The sequence below is a fragment of the Aureobasidium pullulans genome (assembly GCF_000721785.1).
Source record: "Aureobasidium pullulans EXF-150 unplaced genomic scaffold scaffold_6, whole genome shotgun sequence".
Classification (NCBI taxonomy): domain Eukaryota; kingdom Fungi; phylum Ascomycota; class Dothideomycetes; order Dothideales; family Saccotheciaceae; genus Aureobasidium; species Aureobasidium pullulans.
In genome coordinates, this window is record NW_021941026.1 from 953572 (window position 1) to 980165 (window position 26594).

Consider the following 26594-nt stretch of genomic DNA (forward strand, 5'->3'; position numbering starts at 1 on the left):
CTTACTAACGAACTTATAGGCCTTAAGCGCTTAAGCGGCCTCTTCCTTAAGAGCTTATATTACTATACGCGATACGACGATAGCGGCCTCGAGCGCTTAAGCGGCCTCTTACCTTATACGGTTCTCTTTAGCAATATCTATTATTAACTTCTTATGCTTAAGGCGCGCGATTTCCTAATTATTAGCCTCCTCCTCTTTATTATCTACTACGTCGTCGCTATATATCTTATTAAAGGCCTCGTCGCTAGAGACCTCGTTATTATTAGTTACTATAGTAACCTCGGGCGCTACTTTAACGCTCGTAATAACCGACTTAGTAGTAGGTGTTTTAAGTCGTATCCTAATGCTAGAGGGTGTTACTAGCTTTATAGTAGTCTTCGATGTTCGAGGGGTCTTTAAAGCCTTTATAACCTTTAATGTTATAGTAGTAGCGGTAGCAGCCTTTAAGGTCGGTTTCCTTACGCGCGAAGGCTTCTTAGTAGTAGCAATACTAGCGCTAGCTTTAGAAGCACGTTTAGGACCTATATTGACGAGGACGACGAGTTACAGCATGTACTAATAGATGTTTATAGGTCTTCTAATTTACTATGGTACCGTCACTAAACGTCGAAAAAACGGCGAATTCCGCGCTTAAACGCCTAGGTTCCCTAGTCCCAATGATTTCTGAAAGGACAGTATATCAAGTCTGCCGAGGTGCAGAATCGCCGAAGCGCCGACACAACGGCGTGTCGGGATGCCGCTATATGTCTCCAGGAATCGATCACGAAAAACAGCTGACGTCGGGATCGGTGTATACTTACCGAGGTCCGACTGCTATTGGTATAAGACAATCATTTTTAATCCACCATCCTTGAACAAACATTGAGTACCTGACTATGGAAGAAATGCGTCCAGAGCCGCGTACCGATAAAATCGACACACATCACCATTTCGTCCCCGACTTTTATGCTCAAGGTATACATTGAGATATTGTATTTGTATGGTCCTGGCTGACTTGGCTTGCAGCTGTTGAAAGTGCTGGAGGTTGTGTCTGACGTTCGATTCGAGTGTTCTTTCAATTGACCAACGTTTGTAGGCGACCCAAGTGGATGGCCAACGCCAAAATGGTCACCTGCAGCTTCCGAGTCCATCATGGAGCAACTGGGTGTGAAGACCACCATTTTATCGTTGACAGCACCGGGAGCTTGTATACTTGAGGGACAGAAGTCTTTTGATCTTGCGAGAAGATGCAATGAGTACTGTAGCGAGCTCCGCGATAAAAGCCCGAGGAAGTGGGGGTTCTTTGCAGCCCTTCCGTCTCTGCTTAATACTGAGGCTGCTCTTGCTGAAATTGCCTATGCCTTGGATGTTCTTCATGCGGACGGTGTGACACTTTTCACACGCTATGGAACCGGAAATACCTATCTCGGTCATGCGGATATCGAGCCCATCTGGAAAGAACTTGACAGGCGTCAAGCAGTCGTCTTTGTTCACCCTACACACCCAGTCGACACGACGAAAGTCAACGAGAGCATGCCTCAACCACTGATCGATTACCCTCACGAAACTACAAGGACTGCTACAGACATGATCATCGCCGGCACTCGAAGGAAGTACCCTGGTTGCAAGGTCATCCTGAGTCACGCTGGCGGAGCCTTGCCATATCTCATCGAGAGAATCTCCAACGGTTCCAAACACGGGCAACAAGCTATGGCCGACTTCAAATCGTTCTACTATGACTTAGCCTTGTCTTCTTCGCCATCTGTGCTCCAATTGCTGCTTACGATGGTTCCTCACGATCAGATACTATATGGGGCAAGTTTCCAAGGTAGAACACTGAAACTTGGAAAGCTGACTTTGTGGCAGAGCGATTTCCCCTATGCACCACCACCGTCTATCAAAGCATTCGCAGAGAAGCTCGAGAACTTCGAGATGGATTCGAAATTGAGGTCCAAGATCAACTATGGCAACGCACTGGCACTTCTTCCACGTCTTGCTGAGAAGGCCAACTTCTGAGGGATGAGATAGTCGATAGTCGCCTGTTCGTATGTCGTATAGTCCTTTAAGCCCAGCAATTTTATGTCAACCACGGATAATATTGTGTCACCATCTCGATGCTAATAATAATTCTGCAATTTGGTATCTAGATACCGGCCAGGAGTGTTGCTGGGAGACGCATGCGCGATGAAACACTCTCCATCCGCTTACATCAACTCGTGTACTTCTTAGCTTCCTAGCCGTACTTGCAAACAAATGTAGCCAAGTTTCGAAAGATAACTTACCAGGAAAAGGCACAAGATCTGAGGGCAAGTACTGCGTATGACGAGAATGATTAACAGTTTCGATCTCAAGGTACGACTCTACCACTATGAAGACTGTCGTGATATCGACCAGGGAGGTGTGCTGATGCGATCGTGAGGAGAGCGCGTTCCAGACCTCGATGGCAACAGAAGCCATCAATCACGCCTTCTCTCCATCACACTCTCTGACAAGTGGGGTCAAACATACTCAACAAGCCTAACTACCTGAACTCAGTCTCCAAGGAAGCCGAAAAGCAATTACAAAAGCTATGCTGGTTTCTCCAAGCCATGATAGTAGTTTCTTCGCAAGTACTGTTTCTCGTCGGGTTGAGCAGGAATTAATATGCTCGCGAGGATGGTGCAATAGCACGCCAAAACATCCATACATGTGATGATGCAGCTGCATCTCCGCTTGGCCAACTTGGCCCTTTTCATAGTCGTATCAAATTCATAGGTCTATCATGTTTGGCGCAAGGAAAATATAGAGTGTCCACTATCAACTCCACAATGGTGCCATTCTCAACCTTTGGGTTGATGTCGCAATTCGACGTTGCAGGAAGAGCGCACGCTATGGTGGCTATGATATATATTCGAAGACTCCTTTCGAGCATATCAGGAGTTTTCCATTGGCTTATCGACGAGTCTCTCTGTATATATCAACATTTTAATTGAGCATTTGTGCTCTCGAATCGAACCCGATGGTGTTCTTTCGACGCTCTGTCAACGAGAAGGCGGGAGATAGTGCGAGATCATCGAGCAATGATTTCGTTTCGTCGCACGAGATTGTGTCAACTGCAGGCGACTTGAAATTCGTGGTCGAACAAGGAGGAAATGGCTCACAACCATCTTACCAGGAGGTCTCTGGTGCGCCAGTCGAGGCCAATTCTTCGCTCGGATATGCTGTTGGCCCTGTGACTATCGTCTTGATCAACATCAGTAAGATGATAGGAACTGGTGTCTACTCAACACGTACGTATTCATACCCACTGGAACGACAAGGGTATCGGCTGACAAGGAAACAGCGGCAACCATCTTAAAAGGCACAGGCTCTGTCGGAACCAGTCTGATCTTTTGGGCTCTCGGTCTCCTGACATCAGGAACTTCGCTCGCGGTGTACCTCGAATTTGCATCTTACTTTCCGAACCGATCTGGCTCAGAAGTCGTCTATCTGGAGCAAGCTTACCCTCGACCAAAGTACTTCTTTCCTATCGCTTTTGCAGTCCAGACGGTTATTCTGTCGTTCAGTAGTGGAAATGCAATCGGTGTGTATCGTTCCCTCGTGCTCTTAACATTGTCACTGACAAGTGCGATCAGTGATGGCTCAGTACCTTTTCAAAATAGGTGACCACACCCCTTCAGCCTGGGAACAGAAAGGTGTCGCTATTGCCTGTTACACCTTGGTCACGCTTTGTAAGTTTCAGAAGAGAGACATGTTTCATGTCAAAGACTAACAACTTGTCAGTGTTGATTTTCCATACCAAGACCTCTTACCGCATTTCCAATGTTATTGGAATCATCAAAGTTCTGACTCTGGTCTTGTAAGCAAGATGAATTCCGCGTTGCATTGGCCGTTGCTGACCACCCATGTAGCATCGCCATCACTGGTCTCGTTGTTCTAGGCGGACACACCAGAGTCCAAGACCCTTATGCAAACTTCCGCAATGCTTTCGAAGGCAAGGCGACTGGCTACGGCATGACCAACAGTCTTGTCAAGATCATCTTTTCGTATGCCGGCTATGAGAACGCGTTCAACATCGTCAATGAGATCCAAGTAAGTGGTCCTTCGCTGACGATCCAGGAAAGAGAGGCTGACTCCAGACACAGAACCCTGTCAAGACCATCAAAAGGAATGCATCCTACTCTTTGGTCGCAGTGACCATCCTCTATTTGCTCGCAAACATCGCTTATTTCGCTGCTGGTAGGATTGATTGGACCTTGGGTGAATTATACGCTGACATCGGAAATAGTACCCAAGAGTGATATCATGACTTCAGGCGTGACAGTTGCAAGTCTTTTTTTCACCAATGTATTCGGTCATGCCAAAGGTGTCAAAGTCTTCAATCTGCTCATCGCTCTGAGCGCATTCGGAAACCTGATTGCCGTACAAATCGGGCAGTCTCGATTGATCAGAGAGTGTGGAAGGTGAGTCAACAGGTCAGTGGGTTATCGTATGCATACTGATACTGCCGCTTGCAGGCAAGGTGTTTTGCCCTTCCCAAAGTTCTGGGCATCCACAAAACCATTCGGTACTCCAATTGGACCTTACTTTACCAAATGGATCGTCACTATTATCATGGTCCTTGCGCCTCCAGCTGGTGATGCCTTTAATTTCAGTAAGTCAAACTCGTGTTTGGTAGCCGATCAATGCTAACGAAAAGCAGTTTCCGACCTGCAGAACTATCCAGCTTCTGCTTTCGCATTCACAATGTCAATAGGATTGTACATTGTGCGTTATCGTCGCAAGAAGCTGGGCGTTCCAAGGAGCGAGTTCCGCGCTTGGGACGCTGCCGTGATCTTCACCATCCTGCAGAACTTGTATCTACTGATTATGCCTTGGTACCCACCAACAGGAGGAGCCACCGGCGGAGATGTTAGCTTCTGGTATGCAACTTATTGTGTTGCCGGTATCGGAATGTAAGTGGATAATCCTTGAAGCGTCGGTAACCGAGATTCTGATTTGTACAGTCTTCTAGCTTGCGGTGTGTACTACTATTCCTGGATTTACTTGCTACCGAAATGGGGAGGATATCGGATCAAGCAAGAAGTCGTTGTTCTCGGAGATGGATCAAGTACCAACTCGTTGGTCAGAGTACCATTGAGCGAATTGGAAAGATGGGACCAAGACCATGATGCGGCAGGAAGAATCGTTGTTTCAGGCATCCGTGTCGAGACCAAGAACGAAGGTCGTCCTGAGCAGGTGTAGATGTGGTTGAAGAGTCGTGGGAAGCAAGGAGTTGAGAGTGTAGTCGCAGGTACTAAATCGATTCATGTGTTGAAAGAAACAAGAGAAGTGATCTTTGAAAACATGTGATGGATAAAAGTGCATGGAGTGTTCAATGCGTAAGAGAGGGAGGGAAAGAGCCAACGTCCAAGCGCGGAAGCTGCACTCCACCAAGTGGGAAGTCTTGGCGGTGTATATCGCGGAGCATCGACGCTGACGCGGTAGCTGTCGACTTGTTTCCTCAGAAGCACGACACATATCAAGAAACATTCAAAGTCATCATGTCCGACGACGAAATTGTTGCCGGTGCGCCGGGAGCCACATCAATAGACGCCCGAGGAAGCGAGGTCAAGCCAAAATACCGATCATGGCGCAAGAAGTATCGCAAGATGAAGACACACTTTGACGATGTCATGAAGGAGAGCAACAGCCTGTTTGTCGACGAGCAGAAACTCGACGCCTTGTCCAAGAGGTTGCAGGAGCAGAATGAGTGAGTAGTTGACTTGCGAACAAGGTCTGATGCCGACGGATGATTGACCTGTGTCTTGTAGCCAACTGCTCGACCTCCTCCTCGACCTCAACACATCCCTCTCAATCCCGCACGAATTGCGATTCGATCTCTCAATGGCACCCAAGTCGCAACAACCAAATGACGAACGCGAAATGACTCTAGACATGGCCAACAACATCATCGCCAACGCTCATCGCGCCTTCCACAACCACGAGATGCCGCACCAAGATTACCTTCGCATAAGACAAGACATCGAAGTTCTGCTCGCTCGTAAAGATGCAAAGAGTCTGGTGGAAATGGAAGCTCAGATCCCACACCCGCGATATCACCACCCCGTGTCAGCGCTCGCAGCCGAAGCAAATCCCGCATTCCTAACATCGTCGCACGAAGATGCCTACCTTACTCGCCTCGACAACAAGCTAGAACCCGCTGCCCTGAGCGAGCCACGTCCAGCCTCTCCTCAACCCCTCTCCAAGCTCACCCAGCGCGAACTCGACCGCGAAGTCGAATTGCGAAACCCTCTATCTGTTCACAACTGGCTCAAGAAACATGGTACAATCTCAGACATCGATGCTGCTTCTGAAGGCGGTACCGCAAGTGCCCAGACACCCGCTACGGCCAACAAGCGTCGCAATCTTGCCAAGCAAGTTGGTGACAGAGCCATCGAACGCGCTAGAGAAAAGGAGGGAAGCCCAGGAAGTACCGTGGACAATGAGGATGAGCTGGCTGGTGACGACACCCCAGGCAAGCCCAAAAAGGCTAGAGATGACGACCAGACATACAGACCAAAGGGCGGCCGTAGCAAGAGCAAGCGGAAGAGGGACGAAGGCGAGAATACACCGGCTCGTGGCAAAAAACAGAGGACGAGTCTCAATATTCCTTCCGATGCATAGATATGCACACGGTCAGGCCACTATTTCATGATAGCATCAGAGCACAGAACAAGCTTCTTCTATTCAATCAACTCTATTCCAACCAGTCATTCAAATTGTCTCTCTACTTCCACTCAGCGCTCCATGTCTTCTGGTCGCGTCTGAAAGGAACAACCTCCAGGCTGCCATCAGCATTCTTGAGCAGGCTCTGAACCTTGACGCCATCCTTTCTCAACACCACCTTCTCGCCCTTCTTGTCCTCGGCTCCGTAGAACTTTCTGCCGTTCAATCCGAGGAAACCCTTGAGCTTCTCCTCAGTCACATCTTCAGCCTTCAAAACACCGCGCTCGATGCCCTGTTCAAGTGCGGAAAGCACATATCCGACTGCGTGAGGCTGAGTGAAGACGCCTGCTGCGACCTTGTCACCACGCTTGTTAATGGCTGGATGAGGTGCGCTGTCAGTGCCGAGGAAGAACTTTTGGTCGCCAGACACAACTGTCTTGAGCAAGGCCTCACGATCCTTTGGAGTCTTGGCCACAGGCTTGCAGAAAGAGTGCGGGTCGCCGGCCCAGTCATCGACAATCAAGAAGAGATGGTGAGCAGTGATTGTAGCCGAGACGGTAGGACCGCAAGACTTGACTGCCTCGATAGCAGCCGCACTAGTACAGTGCTCAAGGATGATTCTCAACTTGGGGAAACGCTTGTGCAGGTCCTTAAGTGTGGGCAAGAAAGCCTCCTCGGCATTCAAAACAGTAATGTCGTTGTCCTTTGATCCAGGGACTTCACCGTGCAGGTTCAAGACCATGTTTTGGCGCTCCATCTCCTCAAAAACAGGGTAGAAGGGCTCGTAGCTGACGACACCGGCGCTGCTGTTTGTGGTTACGCCGGCGGGGTAGGACTTGATGCCCGTGATACCTGCGGCTGCGGCCTCCTTGACCACTTCGGGGGTGATGTCCTGGTGCAAGTACAAAGACATCAGGAAGTTGACATTGGGCTCAATTGCTTGGAGTCTCTTCTTGTAGTCCAAAGCGTGTTGAACAGTGGTGATTGGCGGTACCAAGTTGGGCTTTGGTAGTGAAAGAACTTAGACTCTCGTTTCAAGCTTTGTGATTCAATTGAATGCTTACCATGACGAAGACGGTGTTGACACCACCTTGTCTGATAGTGGGTGTGACAAGCTCCATCATAGGTCCATCACGAAGATGGACATGGAAGTCAGCGGGGGCTGGAATCTCCAGACCGTCAAACTGCTGGAGAGACATGTTTTGTCTTATTGGAAGAAACAGATGGCGGGAAACCAATGAGATTGATACAACGTGCTGTCAAGGTCTTGGTCAAGTTAGAGTAGTGTCTTCATTGGGATGGGCTGGAGCTAACTGCCAACCAACCAGTATAAGCCAGACTCCAAACTTACCGATGCTGCGCTTTCGGCCTCTTTTCGACAACTTCAATTGATAAAGATGAAGATGAACGGAGCCGACAACGAGATGGAGTGTTTCGCCAAACAAGGTTTAGCTTTTTCGATGTGCCAAGCCTTCGATGCCATCACCGAATGCATTCTGCGGACCTCATCCAATCCCACCCAATGTCCTCTTCACCAAACATGTTTTGAGCAGACGTCTCAATGCTTCGTTGCTGATACATGGTGGATTGTCTATGACTTTTTCGCTTAGTGACCACCTCCCGGCAATGTCAGGCTATTGTGACACCGCATGATGCACGGCTGCTTGCTCTTGTCTTTGCTGCGTGACAGTGCGACCTGTCAAAACCGGAAACACCACCAACATACGAGGCCATGAATCCTGTTGTAGATTGGTCACCATCGAATTCGGCCTTTGACAGCTACTGACTTATATGGCACTGATTATTCCAAGAACTTTACAGTAAGCCGTCTTGATCAAAGAAAGACACCTCAAAGAGCGTGTCAATCTTGTCGCACACGTTTAGACCGGTCACAAACTGTCCGCAGATTTATCTGCTGCCTGTCACTCCCACATGCATGAACCCGTGTGACAGTCCAATGATGATGGCCTCAATATCGAACAGGCATCTAAAAGGCCTCCATACAGCTTAACAGATGCAGTGTACAAACACACTGGATCCGATGCGACAGGATTTGGGCCTTTGAAGCTTGACAGCGCAAGTTTGTTGGCAGAAAAAACATGTTCGTTCGCCTGCTTTTTTCAGGAACTGGTTCTTTCTCTGTCATGCTTTGATTACAACCGTCTTTCCACGCTCTCAAGCCCATAACGGCTCCGTATATGTGCCACGACACCGTCTTCCGTCTTCTCTGTGTCCCTCATCGACATCATCACTGATCTCCAAGGATCTTCATATATTCGTTCTCTCACGGCTTCGGGCTTCTATCGTCGACAATGCCAGGCCTACACATGTCTGCATATGCCCAACCTGGCTCGATGGCTTGGTCTGTTCCTCAATATTCAGCAGTGATGGCGACACAGTCGATGTTGGCTCCTGGACTCAAGTTCTTCATCGAGCGAGACAACGGCTCTCTCGTCCCGCTTGTCCCTGTCGATGAACTCCCAGACGATGTACGCTTGGCCGGTGTGCCTCACCGTCTGAGTGCCTCGCAAACAAAGGACATGCTATTCCTCGGGCGTCATTCATCCGTCAGAGGAAGATTCCCGCACGAAGGGTCCGTGAACGTCAAGGAGTCAGTCCCTCCTCCTTCAGTCACGATGCAGTATACAACTCAGTCTGGAGTGTCTTCTCACAACAGTCGCGTACTTCAAGTAAGTTGTCGAGTGTCTTCGAAACCTATCGTCTTCCTAACACAATTTTCACAGCCGATCAACACGCAACCTATTGTCATACCTGCTTCTACCCCTGGACCTGCATCGACCGCCAAACCGCTCGCTTCACCTCAGCTGCAGCCGAGGCCTCTCTACAATGAGCGCCCGCTTCCTCCCTCCGGTATCGAGCCCGATCAGAGAAAAAAAGTCTACTGCACTTACTGGATCCAAAACCAAGGTCAATGTGCCTACAAGCAGCAAGGTTGCATGTACAGACACGAGATGCCTGAAGACAAGGAGACACTCAACTCGATTGGCTTGAAGTCTGTGCCTGCTTGGTGGCGCAAGGAGCAAGCTCGCAAGAAGCAGAAGTCAAAGCGTACTGACCGCAATGGCTCGAGCTCCGAGTGGGAGGTCGTCGAACGCCAGCAAAACGACAACTCTGCTCTCCATCGCGACGACCCTGTTCGTGTCCGTGTTCCACCTCCGCGACCTACCAGTAGCCAGCCCACCAAGCAAGCTGCGCAAAAGCCTCGCTCCGAGCCAGCTTTACAGAAGGTTGCCACCACTACTGTTGTTTCTTCTGGCGTTGCTACAACCTCCACCTCACATCTTGAGGCATCTCCTCCCGGTGGCGTCCAGCTAGGTGCCGCGAAGACTCCTATTCGTGGTCCTCCATACTTTTCCTTCAAGAAGCAAACCCTGGAGTCGCCCATCGAAGAAGATCTTATCGACTTTGACGTTCTTGTACCGTCATCGTCACCGGACACTTCGTATTCGAGTGTTGAGTCGCCAGCTGATCAGCGTACGAAAGGCGAGGCGTCCAGAGTCTTGAGAATTGTTGCTAACGGCGGTTTTTCCGTCTCTCCGGGCAATGCCGCCAGTCGTCGCTCTAGCAATGGTAATCGCAACAGACGTGGCTCTGCAGACAAGAAGGACGGCAACGTGACGCCTCCAAGACAGTCCAATAGCATGATGAAGGGCAAGACTGAGAGGGGCAGAGAGAGGGTTGAGCATGGCAATGGTGTGTCAAGAAGAGGCAGGATCAAGGCCGCTCCATCCACTGAGGCCAAGGCTACAGGCGAGATTGACATGCAGTCAGATGGAGAGGCTTGAAAGTCGTCCCCTTGCTACTGGCTCCTTGGTATTCCACTGCATGAATGCAGAGCGGTAAGCTACGGCTTTGTTGGGTCGCGGGAGGACTTGTACCTAGATAACGGCCTTCATGCCGAGACGTGTAGGTAGTTGAAATATCACGCCGGTCGACTGACATCGGCCCGACTATTCATTCCTTCTTGTGTCGTTATTGAAGGAGCCGTCCCATTTTGGCAATTTAGTCCAGCTAGCACCTCTCGGCCGAGACGATTGTTACTCTCCGTGTGCCAGCTAGCAAGATGCACGATGTTCTTGAGCAATGGCAAGTCGTCTGAAGAGAGCGACTCTGTGAAGGTTCTCACCTTGGACCCAGCTTTTAGACTTGGAAAAAGATCATGCATTTATACAGCTGTATGAGTGACAGACTTCGGCACACTGGGAGCTTATACACAGCTTGATCATCTAATACCGACTTTTCTGGATTTCTATTCATCCATTTTGTTCAAGATGATCAATCAATTGTCTCGCTTGCTTATGGTCGCATGTGCCGGACCGAGATAGAGCTAAGCAATTAACAACAACACCACTCAAGAAAGACATCTTCTCACGCAAACCAGGTCCTTCAGCTGACTTGCAGTGTCAACGCACAATAGTCGAGTGTCTTGTATCCCGTATTGTGCGCCTTGTCGTCTATCCTCGCGGCCTTGTTATTGGAACACGGCCTTGTTATTTTACTCCGCCACGATCAACTGCCCCCCAGCCAAGACCCCCGACCTTCTAGCGCTCTTCCAACTTGCTTCTGTTGAACAATGGACATTCGGCTGCATGAAACCAAGACTCTGCTGGCTGCATGGAACACATGAGAGCCGATGCTGGAAGCGGATACCTTGTGTCCCGTTGGCCAGCACTGACGCTGTCGGCCGCATGGCGAAAGACTTGGGCCGACTTGGCCTGCGTATCTCGAGCGGGTAAAGTAGCAGTCGTGGGGTGATTGGTTCTATGGAGTAGACTCGACTGGGGTTTGTGGAGGCTCCACAGCGATCGACCATATCGTTGCGGAGAATGAGACCAAGGTTGTCTCGTGCACAGTGTTCCCCCTCTCTTGCTAATATAAAGTCATGGACGATCGCTCGTCTCTGGGGACACACAAGCACACCCATCAAGTCTCATTTCCTTCTTTTTGACAGGACTAAGCTCCTCCAATCTTTGCTCGTGCAAACACCCTCTTTCTTGCTCTATCTTTCTCTCTCACAAGGAAAAAAAGTCGCGATACTAGCAATACATCACCATGGCGAGCAGAAACAACTCTATCGTTGCACCGCTTCCTGACTCTGTGGTCAAAAAGCATGGTGTCAAGACTATTGAGAGCAACAATGCAGTCACCGGTGCTCAGAACCTTACTCTGAAGCAGTCGATTATGCCCGTCTGCCTTGTTACCATTCTTTTCTTCTTGTGGGGGTTTGCCTATGGACTTCTTGATGTCCTGAACGCTCATTTCCAAGTCGCCCTCGGCATCACCAAGGGCCAGAGCGGTGGTCTGCAAGCCGCTTATTTTGGGTCGGTGTTCACAGTGTGCAGATTGTGGAAGTACATCTTACTAACATTTGCCTAGTGCGTACGCCATTGGTCCCTTGACCTACTCAGGATGGATCGTCAGAAGATTCGGTTACCGCTGGGCATTCATCACCGGCCTCTGTATCTACGGTGTTGGAGCTCTGATGTTCTGGCCATCCGGATTGAAACGTTCCTTTGGTGGATTCTGCGGAAGCATGTTCATTGTCGGATCCGGTCTCTCGACTCTCGAGACTGCTGCCAACCCTTTCATCGCTACCTGTGGTCCTGCAAAGTACTCTGAGTTGCGTTTGACTCTGGCCCAAGCTTTCCAGGCTGTCGGCACAGTTGTTGCACCTGTTCTGGCCAGTCAGGTCATCTTCAAGAACGTCGACGACACCTCCCTTACGTCGGTGCAATTCGTGTACTTAGGAATTGGTGAGTTTAAACCTCTATTAGCTATGGAGGATGTCGTTCTGAATGAGTTCACAATTCGGACTCGCCGCGAATGACCTCCTTCTTGGTACAACGATGTAACATTGCTAACAACAAGCAGCCATCTTTGTCTTCATCCTCGCCGTCGTCTTCTTCTTCGCTCCCATTCCTGAGGTCACCGATGCCGATATGGCTGCTCAGGCTGCATCCAGTGGCACTCAAACAGCTTTCGAAGACAAGCCCCTTTCCAAACAATACACTCTGTTCTTCGGTGTTGCCGCACAGTTCTGCTACGTCGGTGCTCAGTGCGCCTACGCCGGTTACTTCATCAATTACGTCTCTGCCGTCCGTCCCGGAACCACTCATGCTACCGGAGCCAACCTTCTTGCAGTAGCACAAGGCTGTTTCGCCATTGGTCGTTTCGTCGCGAGTGGTCTGCTCAAAATTACCAAGCCTCGTCTCGTTCTCATAGGCTTCCTTTCGGGAGTTGTTCTCTTCGCTTGCTTGACCATGGGCCTCAAGGGCAACGCCGGCATTGCATCAATCTCCCTGGTCCTATTCTTCGAGTCTTGCGTGTTCCCCCTTATCTTCGCTCTCTCGATTAGAGGTCTCGGCCGTCACTCCAAGCGCGGTGCCAGTTTCATCGTCGCTGCCGTCTCTGGCGGTGCTTTGTTCCCCCCTGTCCTCGGCACAGTCGCCGACCACATCGGCACTCAGAAGGCCTTCTTTATCCCCCTTATTGGCTTTGTTATTGCATGGATGTTCCCTCTTTACCTCAACCTGTTCAAGGCTAAGAGCTTGGACGGCTGGACTGAGGAGAAGGCCCCTACTTCCACCACCACCGACAAGGATGTCGAGAGCATGGTTGACGACGACGAGAAGAAAGGTGCAGCTATCGAGCACCAGGAAATTAGAGCCTAGATATAAGTGATTTAGCACGAGTATGGGGTGGTTACTTTATTAGACGTATGTACGATGTACCTCCGAATGTTATAAAGACTACAACTTTTCTTAAGATGCATACTTCAACTCCTGCTCCTATGTGTCGATCTCACCCTCTTCTTCCGCGGTCATACCTAGATACTGTCCCACGCTGTAGAAACGCACGATTGCATCCTGTGGGTGGAGCGCTCCATAGAAACGGACTGCTCCCTACGCCTTCCAGTGTACAAGACTCTTGTTCCAGCACAGACTGTACCTTTCTACAGTTACATGTATTGACAAATTCCAGAAGATATGCGACGAGGTTCAAATCTTTGCGATGTGAGTCGTGGTTTCCAAGTTGTGACGCGTGAGAATTGTGACGACAACGGAGAGCATCTCCGCGCTGGCTGAACGGCAGATCGGCTGTCACATCCCGCAACTTCCGTGGTGCTCTCATCGCATCTTCTCCGTCCTCGAACACATGTCGAAATGCATTCATTGTGTTGAGAAATTCATGGATGCGATGTAGAGATATGCTTGTAGGCAAGTCAGAGACTGAAGGTTTCAAAATTGGGCTTGATATCCGATATTGATTGGGACCTGTCAGAGCCTCTGCTATCAACTTTTACACTGCTCAATGTCACGTCACTTCCTGCAATAATATTGATTGGTACCGATTGACGTCAACCACCTTCTGGAAGCCGTGAATCCAAGATGAGGATCAAAAGCGCGGCTGCTCTCCATATGCCTCTCAGTCACTGTGTTGACTACTCGCAAGAATTCATGAGTAATCTTGCATCGCACTTGCCATCGACAGTCATCTACAAAGATGGCCGTATCACGTTTCTCGACTGAAGACACCGGAAACAATCATGATCTCGTGATATCATGGTCATACGTAGACCCAACCCTCAACGACGAAGTGGCTACTGAACAGCACAAAGCTCACCGAGGTCAGCAACTACAAAAGCGCTCCATTCGACACTATCGACATGCCACCACAAAATGGGGTGCGGCGTTGGAAAGCTTCAGTCCCTTGGTATAAATCGACACGAGACTGCGTTGATCCAAACACAAGTTGACACACGATTAGTGATTTGCTGTTTGCATCTCCTCAGGTGGAATTGCTCTAGTCCTTAATGGGCCATTTCCTTATCGCGGCCATTGGCTGGTCGTACTGGCTACTATCCTCTATGTCATGGAGATTGTCCTATTCTTTTCCTTCCTTGCCATTCTACTGGCTAAATGGATACTCTACCCACACGTAGCCGTTCGCCGTGCTTTGAGCGACCCAGACGAACTAGGAACCTATGCTATTTTACCTATCGCTCTTATGACTATTGGCGCTCTCACCATCACCCAAGTCAGCGAAGGACCCTGGGGTGGCCATGCATTTACCTTGGTCGGTTATGTCATTCGGTGGATGGGTGTAGTATGGGTCTTTGTGACTTGTGTCGTGGTTCTAACGGTGCTATTCTATACTGGAAATCAAGCCGACAGAGACATGACGCCGGTGTCATTTATGGCTCCTGTCGGTATGGCGACCGCTGCCTCCGAGGCTGGTCTCATCACGATCTATGGCTTCGACATGTCATCGAGGCTTGCCGTACCACAGATTATTGTCGGCTACTTCGCCTCCGGTGTGGCTATGTTCATGGCCACCCTCCTCTACACAGTTTACTTCCATCGTCTACTGGCAGCTGGATGGCCTGCTCCTCCGAAGCGAGCAGGACTCTTTATCTTGGTATGTATAGATGCACGACGAGATGGAATTTTTGCTGACTGAGCTACTACGCAAAGATCGGTCCTTGCGGACAACTCGCAACAGCATTCCAACTGCTAGGCGAATCTGCAAACACATACATGCGTTTCTCCCAATACAAACCCTCAGCAATCCAGCCTCCAGAGTACGGCACATTCTGGACTCAACAGACCGCACAAGGTGTAGATGGAGCCGGCATCTTCATGGCCTTGCTCCTCCTAGGTTTCGACTACCTCTGGTTCTGCATCGCCATCATCGGCGTCGTTGACGTTTTTGTCAAGCGACAGGCCACTTATACATTGACTTGGTGGGCCATTGTTTTCCCCACCGTGACGCTTACGACTGCTTGGTTAGAACTGGCTTCGTCTATGGACTCTCCCACATTCAGAGCTTTGGTATGTGCTCTAACGATATTTCTGGTGATTGCCTTCTTTGTCAATTTGGCTTTTACTCTGAGGGGCGTGGCCAATGGGTCTTTGATTTTTGGCAAGTCGCAGTTGGAGATTGAAGAGGGTATGATGAAGAAGGTGCAGGATGAGATGACGAGTAGCAAGGCTGAAGTATAGAACCACATGTAGAAACTCGTAGTCATGGTTCTTGATTTGGTCTTGACGTTGAACACAATCTGCCTGCTTCATATGGCTAGCTTTTTCCTATCTTGCCAGTCTCGCTGTTACTGAATGTCATGTCACAATTTCCAGACATTCATCTTAGCAACAATGATCAAAGGTGAAAAGGAACTTTTCTGTATACGCAACACTGCGCTGAATCTATATAACTAAAAAGGGTATAATTGAAAATCAAAAGCAAACCAAACAAATCATCCCAGGCATGAAAAAAGTCCCATTCGACAGTCTAACTGCCAAAGTGAGGAGCGTTCAAGAACAAACCCATCAACACACCACCAAGCGTACCGGCGACAGGAATTGTCATGATCCAAGAAAAGACAAGCAGACCAACACGTTGGAAGTTGACGGCCTTGAAGGTTCCATTGCAGAGACCAACGCCGACGGTGGCGCCAGTGATGCACATTGATGTCGAGACTGGCAGAGAGTATTGCGAGAATATGAGCACGGTAATTGCGGCACCCATTTCCATGGAGCAACCTCTGGAGGGAGAGTGGTAGGTGATTTTGTTACCCATGACTGTGAAGATGTTAGTGTTTTGATCAAGATGAGATGGAGTTGAGAAAAAGCTTACCCTTCATGATGTTGTAGCCGTATGTGATGAGGCCGAGAGAGATGGTAGCAGACAGAACAGCGAGTTGCCAGACAGGAACAGTGGCCTTAGACTTGGCAGCATCACCGGTTGACCAAGCAGAGTAGATGACAGCCCAGGGACCGACAGAGTTGCCAATGTCGTTGGCACCGTGAGCGAAAGAGGCAGTGCAGGCAGTGAGAACCTGGACGAAAGAGTACGTGTGTTCGACCTCGTTGGGGTACTTCTCCGCGGCAGCGTAGACGCGTTGCATTCTCAAGCCTTCAGGGGTGCCCGAGATACCAGACTGAGCAGCGTGAATGTCGTAGTGGAAGCCGTAAAGAAGACCGACAGTGATCATGGCAGGAAGACGTCTGAAGAAAGTCTTCATATTGTGAATCTCGTAGATCTGTCCAGCGCCCATGGGGTTGTTTTCAAGAGTGCGCATAGCCCAGCCCATAGGTCCACGCTTCTTGAGAAGACGTTGCTTGAGCTTGTAGTCGCTCTGAGCTTGAAGTTCTTGGTAGCTGAGTTCAGGGGAGGCGGCAAGAATTTGAGGGCTGTTGGGGCTGGACATGGCTTTTTCGGTGGTCTCGGGGTTCTTGCTCATCATGCCGTTGTCGGATTGAGAATATTCAGACTTCTTGTCATCTTCCTCTTCATCCTGAACGACGGCGTAGTCAGGAACACTAGCCTTCTCAGCGGACTCGTGAACAGGGCGGTTGAGGAGTGCGGGGCCATAGATGAACATCCAGCCCTTGACGGAAGCATCCTTCTTGATGACTCTGGCACGAACGTAGGGCACGAAGAAGAGAGCGGCCAAGAGGGCGAGTCCCCAACCACATCCCATGGTGACAGAAACGATGTACCAGACGGGCTTGTTCTTGAGACCGAGATTGGGGGAACCCTTGTAGACAATCGAGAGGGTGCAGATGGTACCGGCGATAAGGAAGAAGAAGGGCGAGCTGTAGACAGCCCAGGGAACAGGGTTCTTGCGGACGTGTACGGTCATCTTAATGAGCATAAAGATGGTTGCACCAAATCCTGCAGCAATTGCAGGAGCCATTCCAAGACCAGCGAAGATGGCACCAAGGCCTTTGCCGTTGTTCCAGCCCCATTGTACTTGAGATGCGCCGACGGTAGCAACACCAACACCAGCGACGGCAGAGACGAGCGAGTAGGTGGAAGAAACATGAGCCGAGTGACGAGTACACCACATGACCCAAGAAGAGGCAGCAGCTAGAGCGCAGGTGAAAGCGAGCATCTGAACACCAGCATCACCCCTGAAAGCAGATGAGGGTATGATTCCATTCTTGATCGTCTCTGCGGTTCTCGCTCCAACGGTGATGGCACCAAGCATCTCGAAGATTGTGCCCAAGATCATGGCTTGTCTGTAGGATACTGAGCGGGAGGAAACACTGGTAGCCCAGGCGTTTGCAACATCGTCTATATCGATAGTGAGTATATGGTCACGCGACCACATAGTGGCAGAGAATACTTACTGGCACCATTGTTATAAGCATCTAGCAGGGCAAAGAAGGTGCCAATCGCGAAAACATACGTGTACTGGTCGAGCATGGTGAGGTATGTGGATCGGATCCCAGTGGCTGTCGACTATATAGAAGTGTTGTCTTGCTGGATACGAAAAGAGAGATGGCTATGAGGTGAGAAAAAGAGGTTTTATATATGGAACACAACATTCACGCCTTTCCGCCTTCCTGCAGCCTTTCTGCAATCCCGATCATGCCCTTTCGGAAGCATCGTGTGATGGGTGTTCCAGAAGGGCTGCTTTTCCATGTTGCCAAGTTGTCCAGATACTGAAGACCTACCTTCTTTCGCGAGGCAAAATTTCAATCTGAAGTCGAGCAGAATGAACGAGACGAATCACAGTACCCACGTGGACCTTCTGAGCAACCCACGTTGTCGTTCAAAGGGAATTGCCAAGTAGGAGAGCACTTGGCCATAACGCCATGCTTCGCTTGTTGGAATCCTTGTGCGCGTCGAAGCGTGTCGCCGACAAGTGAGAGACGATTACAGCCCCGATGCCGAGCCTTGGCGGCAGTTGGTGAAGCATTCATTCTCTTGGGGCCATGGCCAATCATCACTCTTGACTGTTGCATGTTCTTGGAGTCCCGTTTATTGTTGACCTTTTCGTTGAAAAATGAAAGAGGTCGTGTGCTCAAGTGGTTGTTGGAAGAGAGAAAGGGTGAACTGTGAGAGAATCCGGTGCCAAGCCCTAGCCCTCTGTGCCCTCGGAAGTTGATATTGAGCGCAAGAGGTTTTCTTAATCAGCGCCTGCAACATCATGCATCTAGGATTGCCATTACTCGTACTTGCTGTCAAGATACACAATAATGTTGATGGCTTACACAGGGTCGACTGAGAGCTCAAGATATCCACTCTCTCACTGGCTCATCTTCGAATTACATACCTTCGTGCATTCATGCAATTAAATTCAAGTAGCGGGCAGTTGCATACGCTGGATAAGCGAACCCCCCATACGCTTGATATCATCTCCGCGTGCCTCCTCCTTTTGACGAGTCGAAATCAACCAGAAATGAGGACTCGTGGACTCGGTCAACCTCACGTTCCGACTGATGTAGCATCTGGTTCAAGTAGAAGGCTCCTCAAAAGCAGTGTCGTTCCCGACTGACGCTCAGAGAGGGACTCCTTCTTCCTTTCGGCGTTATGAGTACCTGTCAAGCTTCGAAGAAGTCTCGTGCAACAGAGCGCGTGATATTGATCGAAAGTGCTTCTAGGGTATCAAATCTCCCTTGATCCAATCTCTTCGACATCTTGAACTCTCGATAGCATCGATAGCGTTGGTGGTTCGATTCATCTCCAAGGTCGCCGGAGAAGAATTCGGCTCCGAATTTAAAGGCCGAGATCTCCGAAAGTCCATGGAGCCTCCATGATACAAGGCAGCAACACAGTCATCAGCTTCGGTGTCGCAAGTGAACCTGATATAAACTTGAGGTAGAAGAACATATTTGGATACATACTCACCACATTTGAAGTTCACTCCTCCGTCGGATTCCAACCAAATTCTTCACCAAACATCGAGTATCAAACACCATTCCGAACCATCAATAAGCAACACTATTGAGCCTGTTATGCATTCAGCACTTGTCACTGTCTGGGGTGAAGCACCAAAGTACACTCAGGTGCCAGTTCCTTCGCCTACTACAGACGAGGTTTCGATCAAAGTCATTTGCTCCGGCCTGCACTTCGTGGTCCGCTCTCTCGCTACCGGCAACCACTATGCTTCTGGAATACTGCCCCATACTCCTGGCGTGGACGGTGTAGGTCGCCGTCTTTCCGACAACAAGCTCGTCTACTTCATCAGCTTCCCCGGAGGTGGCTTCCAGGAGATCATAAACGTTTCTGGCAGAAAGATGGCAGAGCTACCTGATGGTGTCGATCCGTATCAAGTTGCCGGCTATGCCAATCCAGTACTCTCCAGCTGGATGGCGCTCAAGGCTCGTACGCACGAATTGACCGAAAACTTCACAGTACTCGTCATGGGCGCAACCAGTGCCAGCGGCAAGGTTGCTGTTGAAGTTGCAAGAGTTCTAGGCGCTGGCAAGGTCATTGGAATGTCGCGTAACGCAGAAACGCTGGCCGAAGTTGGTGTCGACGAGACGATCATTCTTCAAAACGACATTTCCACCACGGATTGTAGCGCCGCAGCTGGAGCAGATGTTATCCTCGACTACCTCTACGGACCTGTCGCACAGCACGTACTCTCCACCGTCAGCTTTACGCGTGCAGTACAATACATCCACATTGGAGGTCTCGCAGGCACAGAAATGATGCTGCCGGGCAGCGTTCTCAGGTCCAAGAACCTCACCATCCGCGGAGCAGGCCCAGGTAGCTGGTCACGCGAAGCCATGAGACCAGAGATTCCCAAGATTCTGAACGCGTTCAAGACTTTCAAGACACAGAAGGTCAAGGTCGTGCCTCTAAGCCAGATCGAAGAGCACTGGCATAACAAAGATGAGCGCATCGTCTTTACACCTTGATTGAATTGCCACATCTCTACTATCTGGCCATCTTGTGTCATCGTTCTTATTGCGTGGGAGGCAGGTTATATGCTACTGTGGCTTTTGCAAAGTATCAAAGACACAAATGTATCTTCCGATCAATCGAGTGCCTACTTTACTGCAACTCCTATTTCAAATATCTGTGACGAGCTCTATCTGTTCTTCTTCTTGTTGTCTCCATGTGTTTTCAAGACTCTCGTCTCATGTAATCAAATCTGAGGCCTGAGCATACAAATGCCAAGTGGGAAGGCTTTGGCGAGGGCGCTTATTGGCACAGATGACAAGCTCTACCGTCCAAGAAGGCGTGCAGGGCATGGCATTGTGTCTTGATTACGCCAATCACTAGACGCCAATATGATCAGTCGAGCTTGGTTCTTCTTCGACCCGTGAGCGATGACATCGCTGGTTTTGATTTAGTCTTGAATGATACTAAGCGATCATGACGACAAGATAATCTTGACGGCACTCGAAGAATACATGAAGGACTAATAAACAAGATCATATCGCAAGCAACTTGCCAGTAATATCGCTTCTAACTCATCCCAAGCCCTTACTGGCCTTTGCGGACAGTCTCACGATATCTACCAATCCACTCTGGCTTTCCAAACAAGACATAGAACCTCCAAGCCAAAGTAGGAGCCAGGACAGCACTGGCAGCCAACAAGGCATTTCTCGACCACCCACTGTCATCGCCAAACACGAACGCCTTGTACAAAGCAACAGCCACCACACCAACCTCTCCAGCAGCAAGAGTGTAATAAGTAGGAGCTCTACTTTCAATACCCCTTCTGGTGTTGGGAATACCCAAGATCAAAGGAGTGGCAAGAGCGTACACCAGAGCGCCGGTGACTTGAGTCCAGGTCACTGCTGTTGGAGTGATATCTGAGGATGAGTTTACAAGCATGCTGAGGAAGGTCTGGGGGAAGAAGACCATCCATGTTCCGCCTATGGCGTTGGCCATGGTTTCGAAGCCTAGGGCGTAGCGCATGACTGAGCCTGGAGCGCTGGGGTCGACTTCCACGGGTCCGGAGCTGGCGCTCGACGTCGGGTCGATGTAGCCGCCGGGTTGGATGGTATATGGCATTTTGTACTGTTTTGAGATGTCTTGAGTATGTTCTTGGTATGATGCTTTTTGTTAGCTAATGCAGACGCGGAGCAGAGTCTTGGAGCATGGTCAGTCTTGTCAGTTCCGACTCGATCAAGTGTGAAGCTGCGAGATGAGTCTCACCTAGAGTTTTGATGTATGCAAAGTATATGATCATCAAGGTCGAGGACATCAGGGCATCAAGGTATACTCATATATGATGATGTCATAAAACGTTGTAAAAGGGCCAACCCTGTTCTCAAAGTAAATGCTCGTACTTGCTGCTCATTGTGATCAAATGGAGAGATTGGACATGAGTCGAGGAACTAAAGTGTTCTCTTCATAGCTTACGATGTGGTATGATGGTCAGAAAGACAGAGCATCGTACACAGTAGGTATTGACATTTATACAATATCCACTCCAGCAAAGACACATGGGTTTAGGCTCGGCATGACAAGATACTGCACACAATTGAACAATTATCGATCGAAAAACATCCGGCTGTAAAAGCGGATACCCCTTTGTCTGAATGGTAGTCTCATAATGATTGAAGGATGTCGGATGTGAGAAGCAAAAGGTCCAGAACATGTCACGGGGTAACTTCGGCTTGATATCAGCATGTCGCTGGTTGGGTGTCCTCAAGCTGCAGCATCTGGGGTCGACTCGAGCTTGAACTCGTACACCAGCATTGCTAATTGTCGATATCACTAGATAATTGACAACATGGCAGACTTTGTCAAGGGCCTTTTTGGAGGCGCAAAGCCTTCGGTGGGTGGTGCTGTACCCTCAGCCGACTCTGGTATCTTCACGCGACACGTCCCAGGGCCATGATCGAGTACTGATTGAGCGACTCCTAGACTTTGCCGACTTCGCAGACGCACCTTCTCCTACGCCGGCATCTCTGTCGAGCACTCTCTCTGCTCCTCCTGCCTACCAGACATTCGGCGCAAAGATCGACATCTCGGACCGTCCTTTCACCAAGTGGTACAACGTACACGAGCGCGTGACCTGGAGCGACTTCAAGACCGAGGGCTTCGTCATTCCCTTCCTCCTCCTCACCATCTTCATCCACTTCTGGGGTGTTCGCTCCAACCGCCGCCGCGCAAATGCTTGGATCCGCAGCCACGTGAACGCTCTCGAGAATGAGTTCACCCACGTTGGCTTTGGCAAGAAGATCAACCCAGCCACTGTCTCTCCTGATGTCGCCATGTCTGCTGGCGACAATATTAACCCCGAGATCTTGCGCGAGAAGAGCAAGGACGTCTTCCTCAGCTACGCTACCGGTCGCCAGAACGTTGCTTGCGTCGACGTCAAGCTCAGCTTGCTCAAGCGCTACAACCCCTTTTCTTTGATCTCTGAGCTCGGTCTTGGTTTCTTCTTCGAGAGCATGGCTGGTACCGGCGAGAAGGCCGAGATCACCATCACCCCCTTCGACGGCAAGGAGGCTCAATACTTCCGCGTCCGTGAGGGAGAAGAGAAGCGCTTCAAGGATACCAGCTACGATGGCTTCATCTTCGCCATTGTCAACAAGGACGCCATGAGAAAGGTCCGCGAGGAGCGCTACGACGTTTCTCTGACCACCACCAAGGACCACGCCAAGCTCCCCCCATGGGTCAGTGTTATGAGCGAGAGTGCCGAAGTCACCGAGATGCTCCTGACCCAAGAGCTTGCCAATGCTATCAAAGAGTGCGGCGACGACCTCGAGTCCCTTATCGTGACCGACCTGCCAGTCGACGCCCCCAGAACGTAAGTGTAAAGCCTGAATGCAGTTGAACCCATGCTTACTGATCTACAGTCTCGATGAGTTGGTTCCCAAGAAGCGTGTTGTTCTTACCCTGAAGCTCAACTCTGGCACCAACACCACCTCTCTCTTCTCGTACTTCCTTCGCATGCCCGATCAGCTCGTTACCAGCGCCCACTTCCGTCCCGAGGTCATGCGCCGTATTCGCCAAACTCGTGAAGAGGAGGCCAAGAAGGTCCGCAAGATTGTCGAGGCAGAGGGTGCCGAGGACAGAAAGTTGCTCAGCGACAAGGCCAAGAAGGAGCAGCGCGATCGCAAGCTCAAGGGCATGAGCGCCGATGAGCAGAAGCGCTTCCTCGAGAGAGAAAGAGAAAAGGACATGAGGAAGAGAGGTGGTAGGCAGACAATGCGTGCCTAGAAGCGCACTCCTACCAAGTAATCACTGTGGAACGTCCGTCCTTGAGCTTTCAGGGAGCGGAACACTATCGTTCTTGTACATTATTCAATCACGAAAACACACAGTATAGAATCAAAGAGATGTATGAAAGAAATGTAAACAGACGCTATGCGACGGAAAGAGCTGATGGTTGTGCAACTTCCGTGCAAGAAGACACGTCGGGTACGGAGTATCATGGCAGGAGTCAGGACGGAGCTGCATGCATAACTAGCTGCAGGCACGATGCACAGCAAGAACGCCATTTTTGGCAGAACGCGATCGAATTACGAAATCGTTGGCTCAACAGGGAATCACGATGAGGTGCCCCGAAGGCTGGTGATAAGGGCGATCATCAATTGCAAGTCGCAAAAGCACAAATGAAAGCAGTCGCTGGACATACAGCCCTAGATATGAAGTTCATTCGTAATGACTCGTCAGTCGTGGATAAATCCTTCTCCTCGTTTCCCCCGTGGGCGCGGCTGCGGAGGAGGATGGCACCGATGGGATGATCGGCGTGGAGGACCCTTGAAAGTGACGTATTTACTTGTAGCTGGAGCTGTCGAGTCCAACAAAACAATTCCCCTTTGACGCAACTCAAACCTTCCCAAACTCCTACCCAGGTGTCAATCTTCAGATCTTTGAACCCTCTATACCTCGGAAGTCGACTTTGAATTTTTCTTGTGTTTGGTAAGTCCTTGAGATGATCTCCTTACTCTTTCTGCCACGCATGATCGATACCTCGACGCAGGCGCGTTAGCAATGTCTTGTCAAGTCTGGGCAAAGAGTGAGGTGTCCAAACCCTCGTCCATGACCTCGAGGTACTCTTACGTGGACTGTAGACCGGCCGATCCAACTTTACTATTGTTGGCTGTCTCTCTCTATCGAGCTTGTCACTTTCTTGTGCTCACATCTCCGCACCTTGTCCCCCTCCTCCATCATCAAGGCTTCATCCAACTCATTTAACTCAACTAACACAACTCGGCAGTCTTCAGCTTTTACCATCATGTTCAGCAGAAGTATCCTCCGCCAGGCCACTCGTGCCGTGGCTCCCGCCCGCCCTCTTGCCATGTCGGCTAGAAACATGTCTGTCACACCTTTCTTGCGCCAGGACGAGAAGCCCATCCCCGAGGAGAAGGGTGAGCACGTTGGCTCGTTCTCTAGAACCGACGACACCATCGAGATCCCTTTCGATGAGAAGGCTGTGCCTAAGCAAGAGCCTGTCCAAGGCCGTGGAGGTTTCCATTTCCAAAGAACCCTTGCCTCCTTCTCCCTTGAGGGCAAGACTGCCCTGGTCACTGGTGGTGCCAGAGGTCTGGGTCTGGTCATGGCCCAGGCCTTGGTTGTTTCTGGCGCAGATGTCGCCATTGTCGACCTCAACAGTGCGTCTCATCTTGATCGAGTCTCCACACAACCACGACTGACTCCATCATCGCAGAGGAGGAAGCTGAGAAACAGGCAAAGGAGCTTGTCAAGGTCTTCAAGGACGAGAACCCCGGCGCTGACCGAGTGCCCAAGGTCACCGGACACTACTGCGATGGTAAGCTTGTTTGCTTCTGAAAGTACACGAAACATAGCTGACTTTTCACAGTCAGCGATGAGGCCTCTGTTGAGGGCGTCCTCTCGGATGTCATCAACCAACACGGAAAGATCGACAACCTCGTTACCTCTGCCGGCTTCACCGAGAACTTCGACGCCATCAAATACCCCATCGATCGTGTGAGAAAGCTCTGGGGCGTCAACGTCGACGGCACCTACCTCTTCGCTACTGGCGTGGCTCGTCACCTCATGGATCGCAAGGCTCCCGGTAGCATAGTATTCATCGGCAGCATGTCCGGTTCCATTGTCAACGTCCCTCAACCTCAGGCTCCCTACAACGCTTCAAAGGCCGCTGTCCGTCACCTCGGACGCTCGCTCGCTGTCGAGTGGGCCCATGCCAACATCAGAGTTAACGTCATCGAGCCTGGTTACATGGTAGGTGCCAGAATTAGGAGAAGATTGGGAAACTATTCTAACACAAGATACAGCTTACTGCCTTGACTGAGAAGATCCTGAACGAGAACCCCGAGCTCGGCAACAAGTGGACCAGCTTGATTCCTCAGGGCAAGATGGGCCGCCCTGTAAGTCCTTCTTGTGCACCATTCCACCGATCACCTACTGACATTCATATAACAGGTCGATCTCATGGGTCCTGTCGTCTTCCTTTGCAGTGACGCCTCCAACTACGTTACTGGCGCCGACCTCCGCGTCGACGGTGGTTACACTTGCACTTAAGCTTCAACTCACTTTTTCCTTGGGCATATCGTTGGCCACCACCAAAATTCGACAGCTCTTGGATAATTCACCTTTCCTGGAAAAGGATAATCATTGTAACAATAGCTAATGACACATCATGCATGCCACGGAGCACTTCGTAGTTGATGAGAAATGAAAACTTGATCTTACGAACAACCTCTTTTCCAGAGTGGATTTCACGTGATTGTTGACCTGTGGCAGTTGGTTGATGCGTGGTACAATCAAACGGTCTTGGAGCAAGAATGCTCTGAGATGGACGAAGCACGTCGGAAGGGGGTTGCTAGTGTGGGCTGCGAGCTAGCTTCTTCAGCCAATACCACGTCTGTAAGACTTTCCCTTCCGACTGCAACAAGGAAGTCCAATGCTCTGACGACTCCATTTTAGCAACATGCCAGCGTCCAAGACTGAAGACCGGAATCTGAAGACGACTTTCCTTCCTGATTGGCGCCTGCGAGTGACCGTACAGTTGTCGACAGCGCTCGGTCATACTGTCACTTTCCATACCAAGCGCACGTGCAACAGTCCAAAACCCTGGACAGGATGCACATTGAAAAGGCAAGCAACAAGAACTCGTGCACCATACCTACACTCGTGCTGCATCTGTTTAGTCCCGTGTTTCTCACACAGCCAATGCGGCTCGGGTCATGATGGAGAAAACGCACGGCACCTTCTTCTGC

At 50.2% G+C, this 26594-nt stretch overlaps 12 protein-coding genes across 12 annotated transcripts; 9 read left to right on the forward strand and 3 right to left on the reverse strand.

The window, feature by feature from the left end:
* The first annotated feature begins 863 nt into the window (after positions 1–863).
* M438DRAFT_396198 (amidohydrolase family protein) lies at positions 864–2284 on the forward strand. The gene is made up of 4 exons (XM_029909253.1): positions 864–954; positions 1006–1023; positions 1076–1794; positions 1846–2284. Exons 1-4 carry the CDS (start codon positions 876–878, stop codon positions 1993–1995), a joined length of 966 nt encoding a protein of 321 aa, XP_029762251.1. The 5' UTR covers positions 864–875; the 3' UTR covers positions 1996–2284.
* Positions 2285–2977: 693 nt separating this feature from the next.
* Positions 2978–5202, forward strand: M438DRAFT_364224 (amino acid transporter; the record flags this gene model as incomplete). The annotated part of the gene is made up of 10 exons (XM_029907704.1): positions 2978–3248; positions 3302–3541; positions 3594–3689; positions 3742–3817; positions 3870–4050; positions 4104–4197; positions 4247–4421; positions 4476–4612; positions 4661–4913; positions 4965–5202. 10 exons carry the CDS (start codon positions 2978–2980, stop codon positions 5200–5202), a joined length of 1761 nt encoding a protein of 586 aa, XP_029762252.1.
* A 299-nt stretch (positions 5203–5501) lies between these two features.
* Positions 5502–6624, forward strand: M438DRAFT_364225 (uncharacterized protein; the record flags this gene model as incomplete). Its single annotated transcript, XM_029907705.1, has 2 exons — positions 5502–5710; positions 5772–6624. The coding sequence occupies 2 exons, from the start codon at positions 5502–5504 to the stop codon at positions 6622–6624; spliced, it is 1062 nt and encodes a 353-aa protein (XP_029762253.1).
* A 51-nt stretch (positions 6625–6675) lies between these two features.
* On the reverse strand, positions 6676–8046 carry M438DRAFT_189782 (Dihydroorotase). The gene is made up of 3 exons (XM_029899241.1): positions 8018–8046; positions 7731–7932; positions 6676–7669 (listed from the first exon to the last, which is right to left on the reverse strand). Exons 2-3 carry the CDS (start codon positions 7863–7865, stop codon positions 6728–6730), a joined length of 1077 nt encoding a protein of 358 aa, XP_029762254.1. The 5' UTR covers positions 7866–7932; positions 8018–8046; the 3' UTR covers positions 6676–6727.
* A 932-nt stretch (positions 8047–8978) lies between these two features.
* On the forward strand, positions 8979–10472 carry M438DRAFT_354185 (uncharacterized protein; the record flags this gene model as incomplete). Its single annotated transcript, XM_029906931.1, has 2 exons — positions 8979–9356; positions 9411–10472. The coding sequence occupies 2 exons, from the start codon at positions 8979–8981 to the stop codon at positions 10470–10472; spliced, it is 1440 nt and encodes a 479-aa protein (XP_029762255.1).
* Positions 10473–11590: 1118 nt separating this feature from the next.
* On the forward strand, positions 11591–13433 carry M438DRAFT_294325 (putative L-fucose-proton symporter). The gene is made up of 3 exons (XM_029901840.1): positions 11591–12008; positions 12064–12440; positions 12559–13433. The coding sequence occupies exons 1-3, from the start codon at positions 11740–11742 to the stop codon at positions 13356–13358; spliced, it is 1446 nt and encodes a 481-aa protein (XP_029762256.1). The 5' UTR covers positions 11591–11739; the 3' UTR covers positions 13359–13433.
* Positions 13434–14457: 1024 nt separating this feature from the next.
* M438DRAFT_270285 (C4-dicarboxylate transporter/malic acid transport protein) lies at positions 14458–15689 on the forward strand (the record flags this gene model as incomplete). Its single annotated transcript, XM_029900374.1, has 2 exons — positions 14458–15105; positions 15162–15689. Coding segments are annotated over 2 exons (1176 nt in total), but the record flags the coding sequence as incomplete, so codon positions are not given.
* Positions 15690–15947: 258 nt separating this feature from the next.
* M438DRAFT_396204 (sodium/phosphate symporter) lies at positions 15948–17898 on the reverse strand (the record flags this gene model as incomplete). The annotated part of the gene is made up of 3 exons (XM_029909254.1): positions 15948–16268; positions 16324–17766; positions 17823–17898. 3 exons carry the CDS (start codon positions 17896–17898, stop codon positions 15979–15981), a joined length of 1809 nt encoding a protein of 602 aa, XP_029762258.1. The 3' UTR covers positions 15948–15978.
* Positions 17899–19112: 1214 nt separating this feature from the next.
* M438DRAFT_344470 (quinone oxidoreductase) lies at positions 19113–20513 on the forward strand. The gene has a single exon (XM_029905237.1). The coding sequence runs from the start codon at positions 19434–19436 to the stop codon at positions 20340–20342; it is 909 nt and encodes a 302-aa protein (XP_029762259.1). The 5' UTR covers positions 19113–19433; the 3' UTR covers positions 20343–20513.
* Positions 20514–20744: 231 nt separating this feature from the next.
* M438DRAFT_404613 (uncharacterized protein) lies at positions 20745–21604 on the reverse strand. Its single transcript, XM_029909731.1, has 2 exons — positions 21592–21604; positions 20745–21525 (listed from the first exon to the last, which is right to left on the reverse strand). The coding sequence occupies exon 2, from the start codon at positions 21445–21447 to the stop codon at positions 20914–20916; it is 534 nt and encodes a 177-aa protein (XP_029762260.1). The 5' UTR covers positions 21448–21525; positions 21592–21604; the 3' UTR covers positions 20745–20913.
* Positions 21605–22171: 567 nt separating this feature from the next.
* Positions 22172–23607, forward strand: M438DRAFT_354191 (DUF1682-domain-containing protein; the record flags this gene model as incomplete). The annotated part of the gene is made up of 3 exons (XM_029906932.1): positions 22172–22247; positions 22306–23194; positions 23244–23607. 3 exons carry the CDS (start codon positions 22172–22174, stop codon positions 23605–23607), a joined length of 1329 nt encoding a protein of 442 aa, XP_029762261.1.
* A 1021-nt stretch (positions 23608–24628) lies between these two features.
* Positions 24629–25896, forward strand: M438DRAFT_373574 (NAD(P)-binding protein; the record flags this gene model as incomplete). Its single annotated transcript, XM_029908431.1, has 5 exons — positions 24629–25004; positions 25061–25162; positions 25214–25596; positions 25650–25742; positions 25798–25896. 5 exons carry the CDS (start codon positions 24629–24631, stop codon positions 25894–25896), a joined length of 1053 nt encoding a protein of 350 aa, XP_029762262.1.
* Between the last annotated feature and the right edge of the window lie 698 nt (positions 25897–26594).

Excerpts from the sequence above, each read along its gene's own strand:
- M438DRAFT_396198 (XM_029909253.1), top strand. The coding sequence starts at position 876 with ATGGAAGAAATGCGTCCAGAGCCGCGTACCGATAAAATCGACACACAT. Across the intron at positions 1,795-1,845 it reads ACGATCAGATACTATATGGG|AGCGATTTCCCCTATGCACC; the intron begins GCAAGTTTCCAA and ends ACTTTGTGGCAG.
- M438DRAFT_189782 (XM_029899241.1), bottom strand. The coding sequence starts at position 7,865 with ATGTCTCTCCAGCAGTTTGACGGTCTGGAGATTCCAGCCCCCGCTGAC. Across the intron at positions 7,670-7,730 it reads TCAACACCGTCTTCGTCATG|CCCAACTTGGTACCGCCAAT; the intron begins GTAAGCATTCAA and ends TCACTACCAAAG.
- M438DRAFT_404613 (XM_029909731.1), bottom strand. The coding sequence starts at position 21,447 with ATGCCATATACCATCCAACCCGGCGGCTACATCGACCCGACGTCGAGC.
- M438DRAFT_344470 (XM_029905237.1), top strand. The coding sequence starts at position 19,434 with ATGCATTCAGCACTTGTCACTGTCTGGGGTGAAGCACCAAAGTACACT.
- M438DRAFT_294325 (XM_029901840.1), top strand. The coding sequence starts at position 11,740 with ATGGCGAGCAGAAACAACTCTATCGTTGCACCGCTTCCTGACTCTGTG. Across the intron at positions 12,009-12,063 it reads CTGCAAGCCGCTTATTTTGG|TGCGTACGCCATTGGTCCCT; the intron begins GTCGGTGTTCAC and ends ACATTTGCCTAG. Across the intron at positions 12,441-12,558 it reads ATTCGTGTACTTAGGAATTG|CCATCTTTGTCTTCATCCTC; the intron begins GTGAGTTTAAAC and ends AACAACAAGCAG.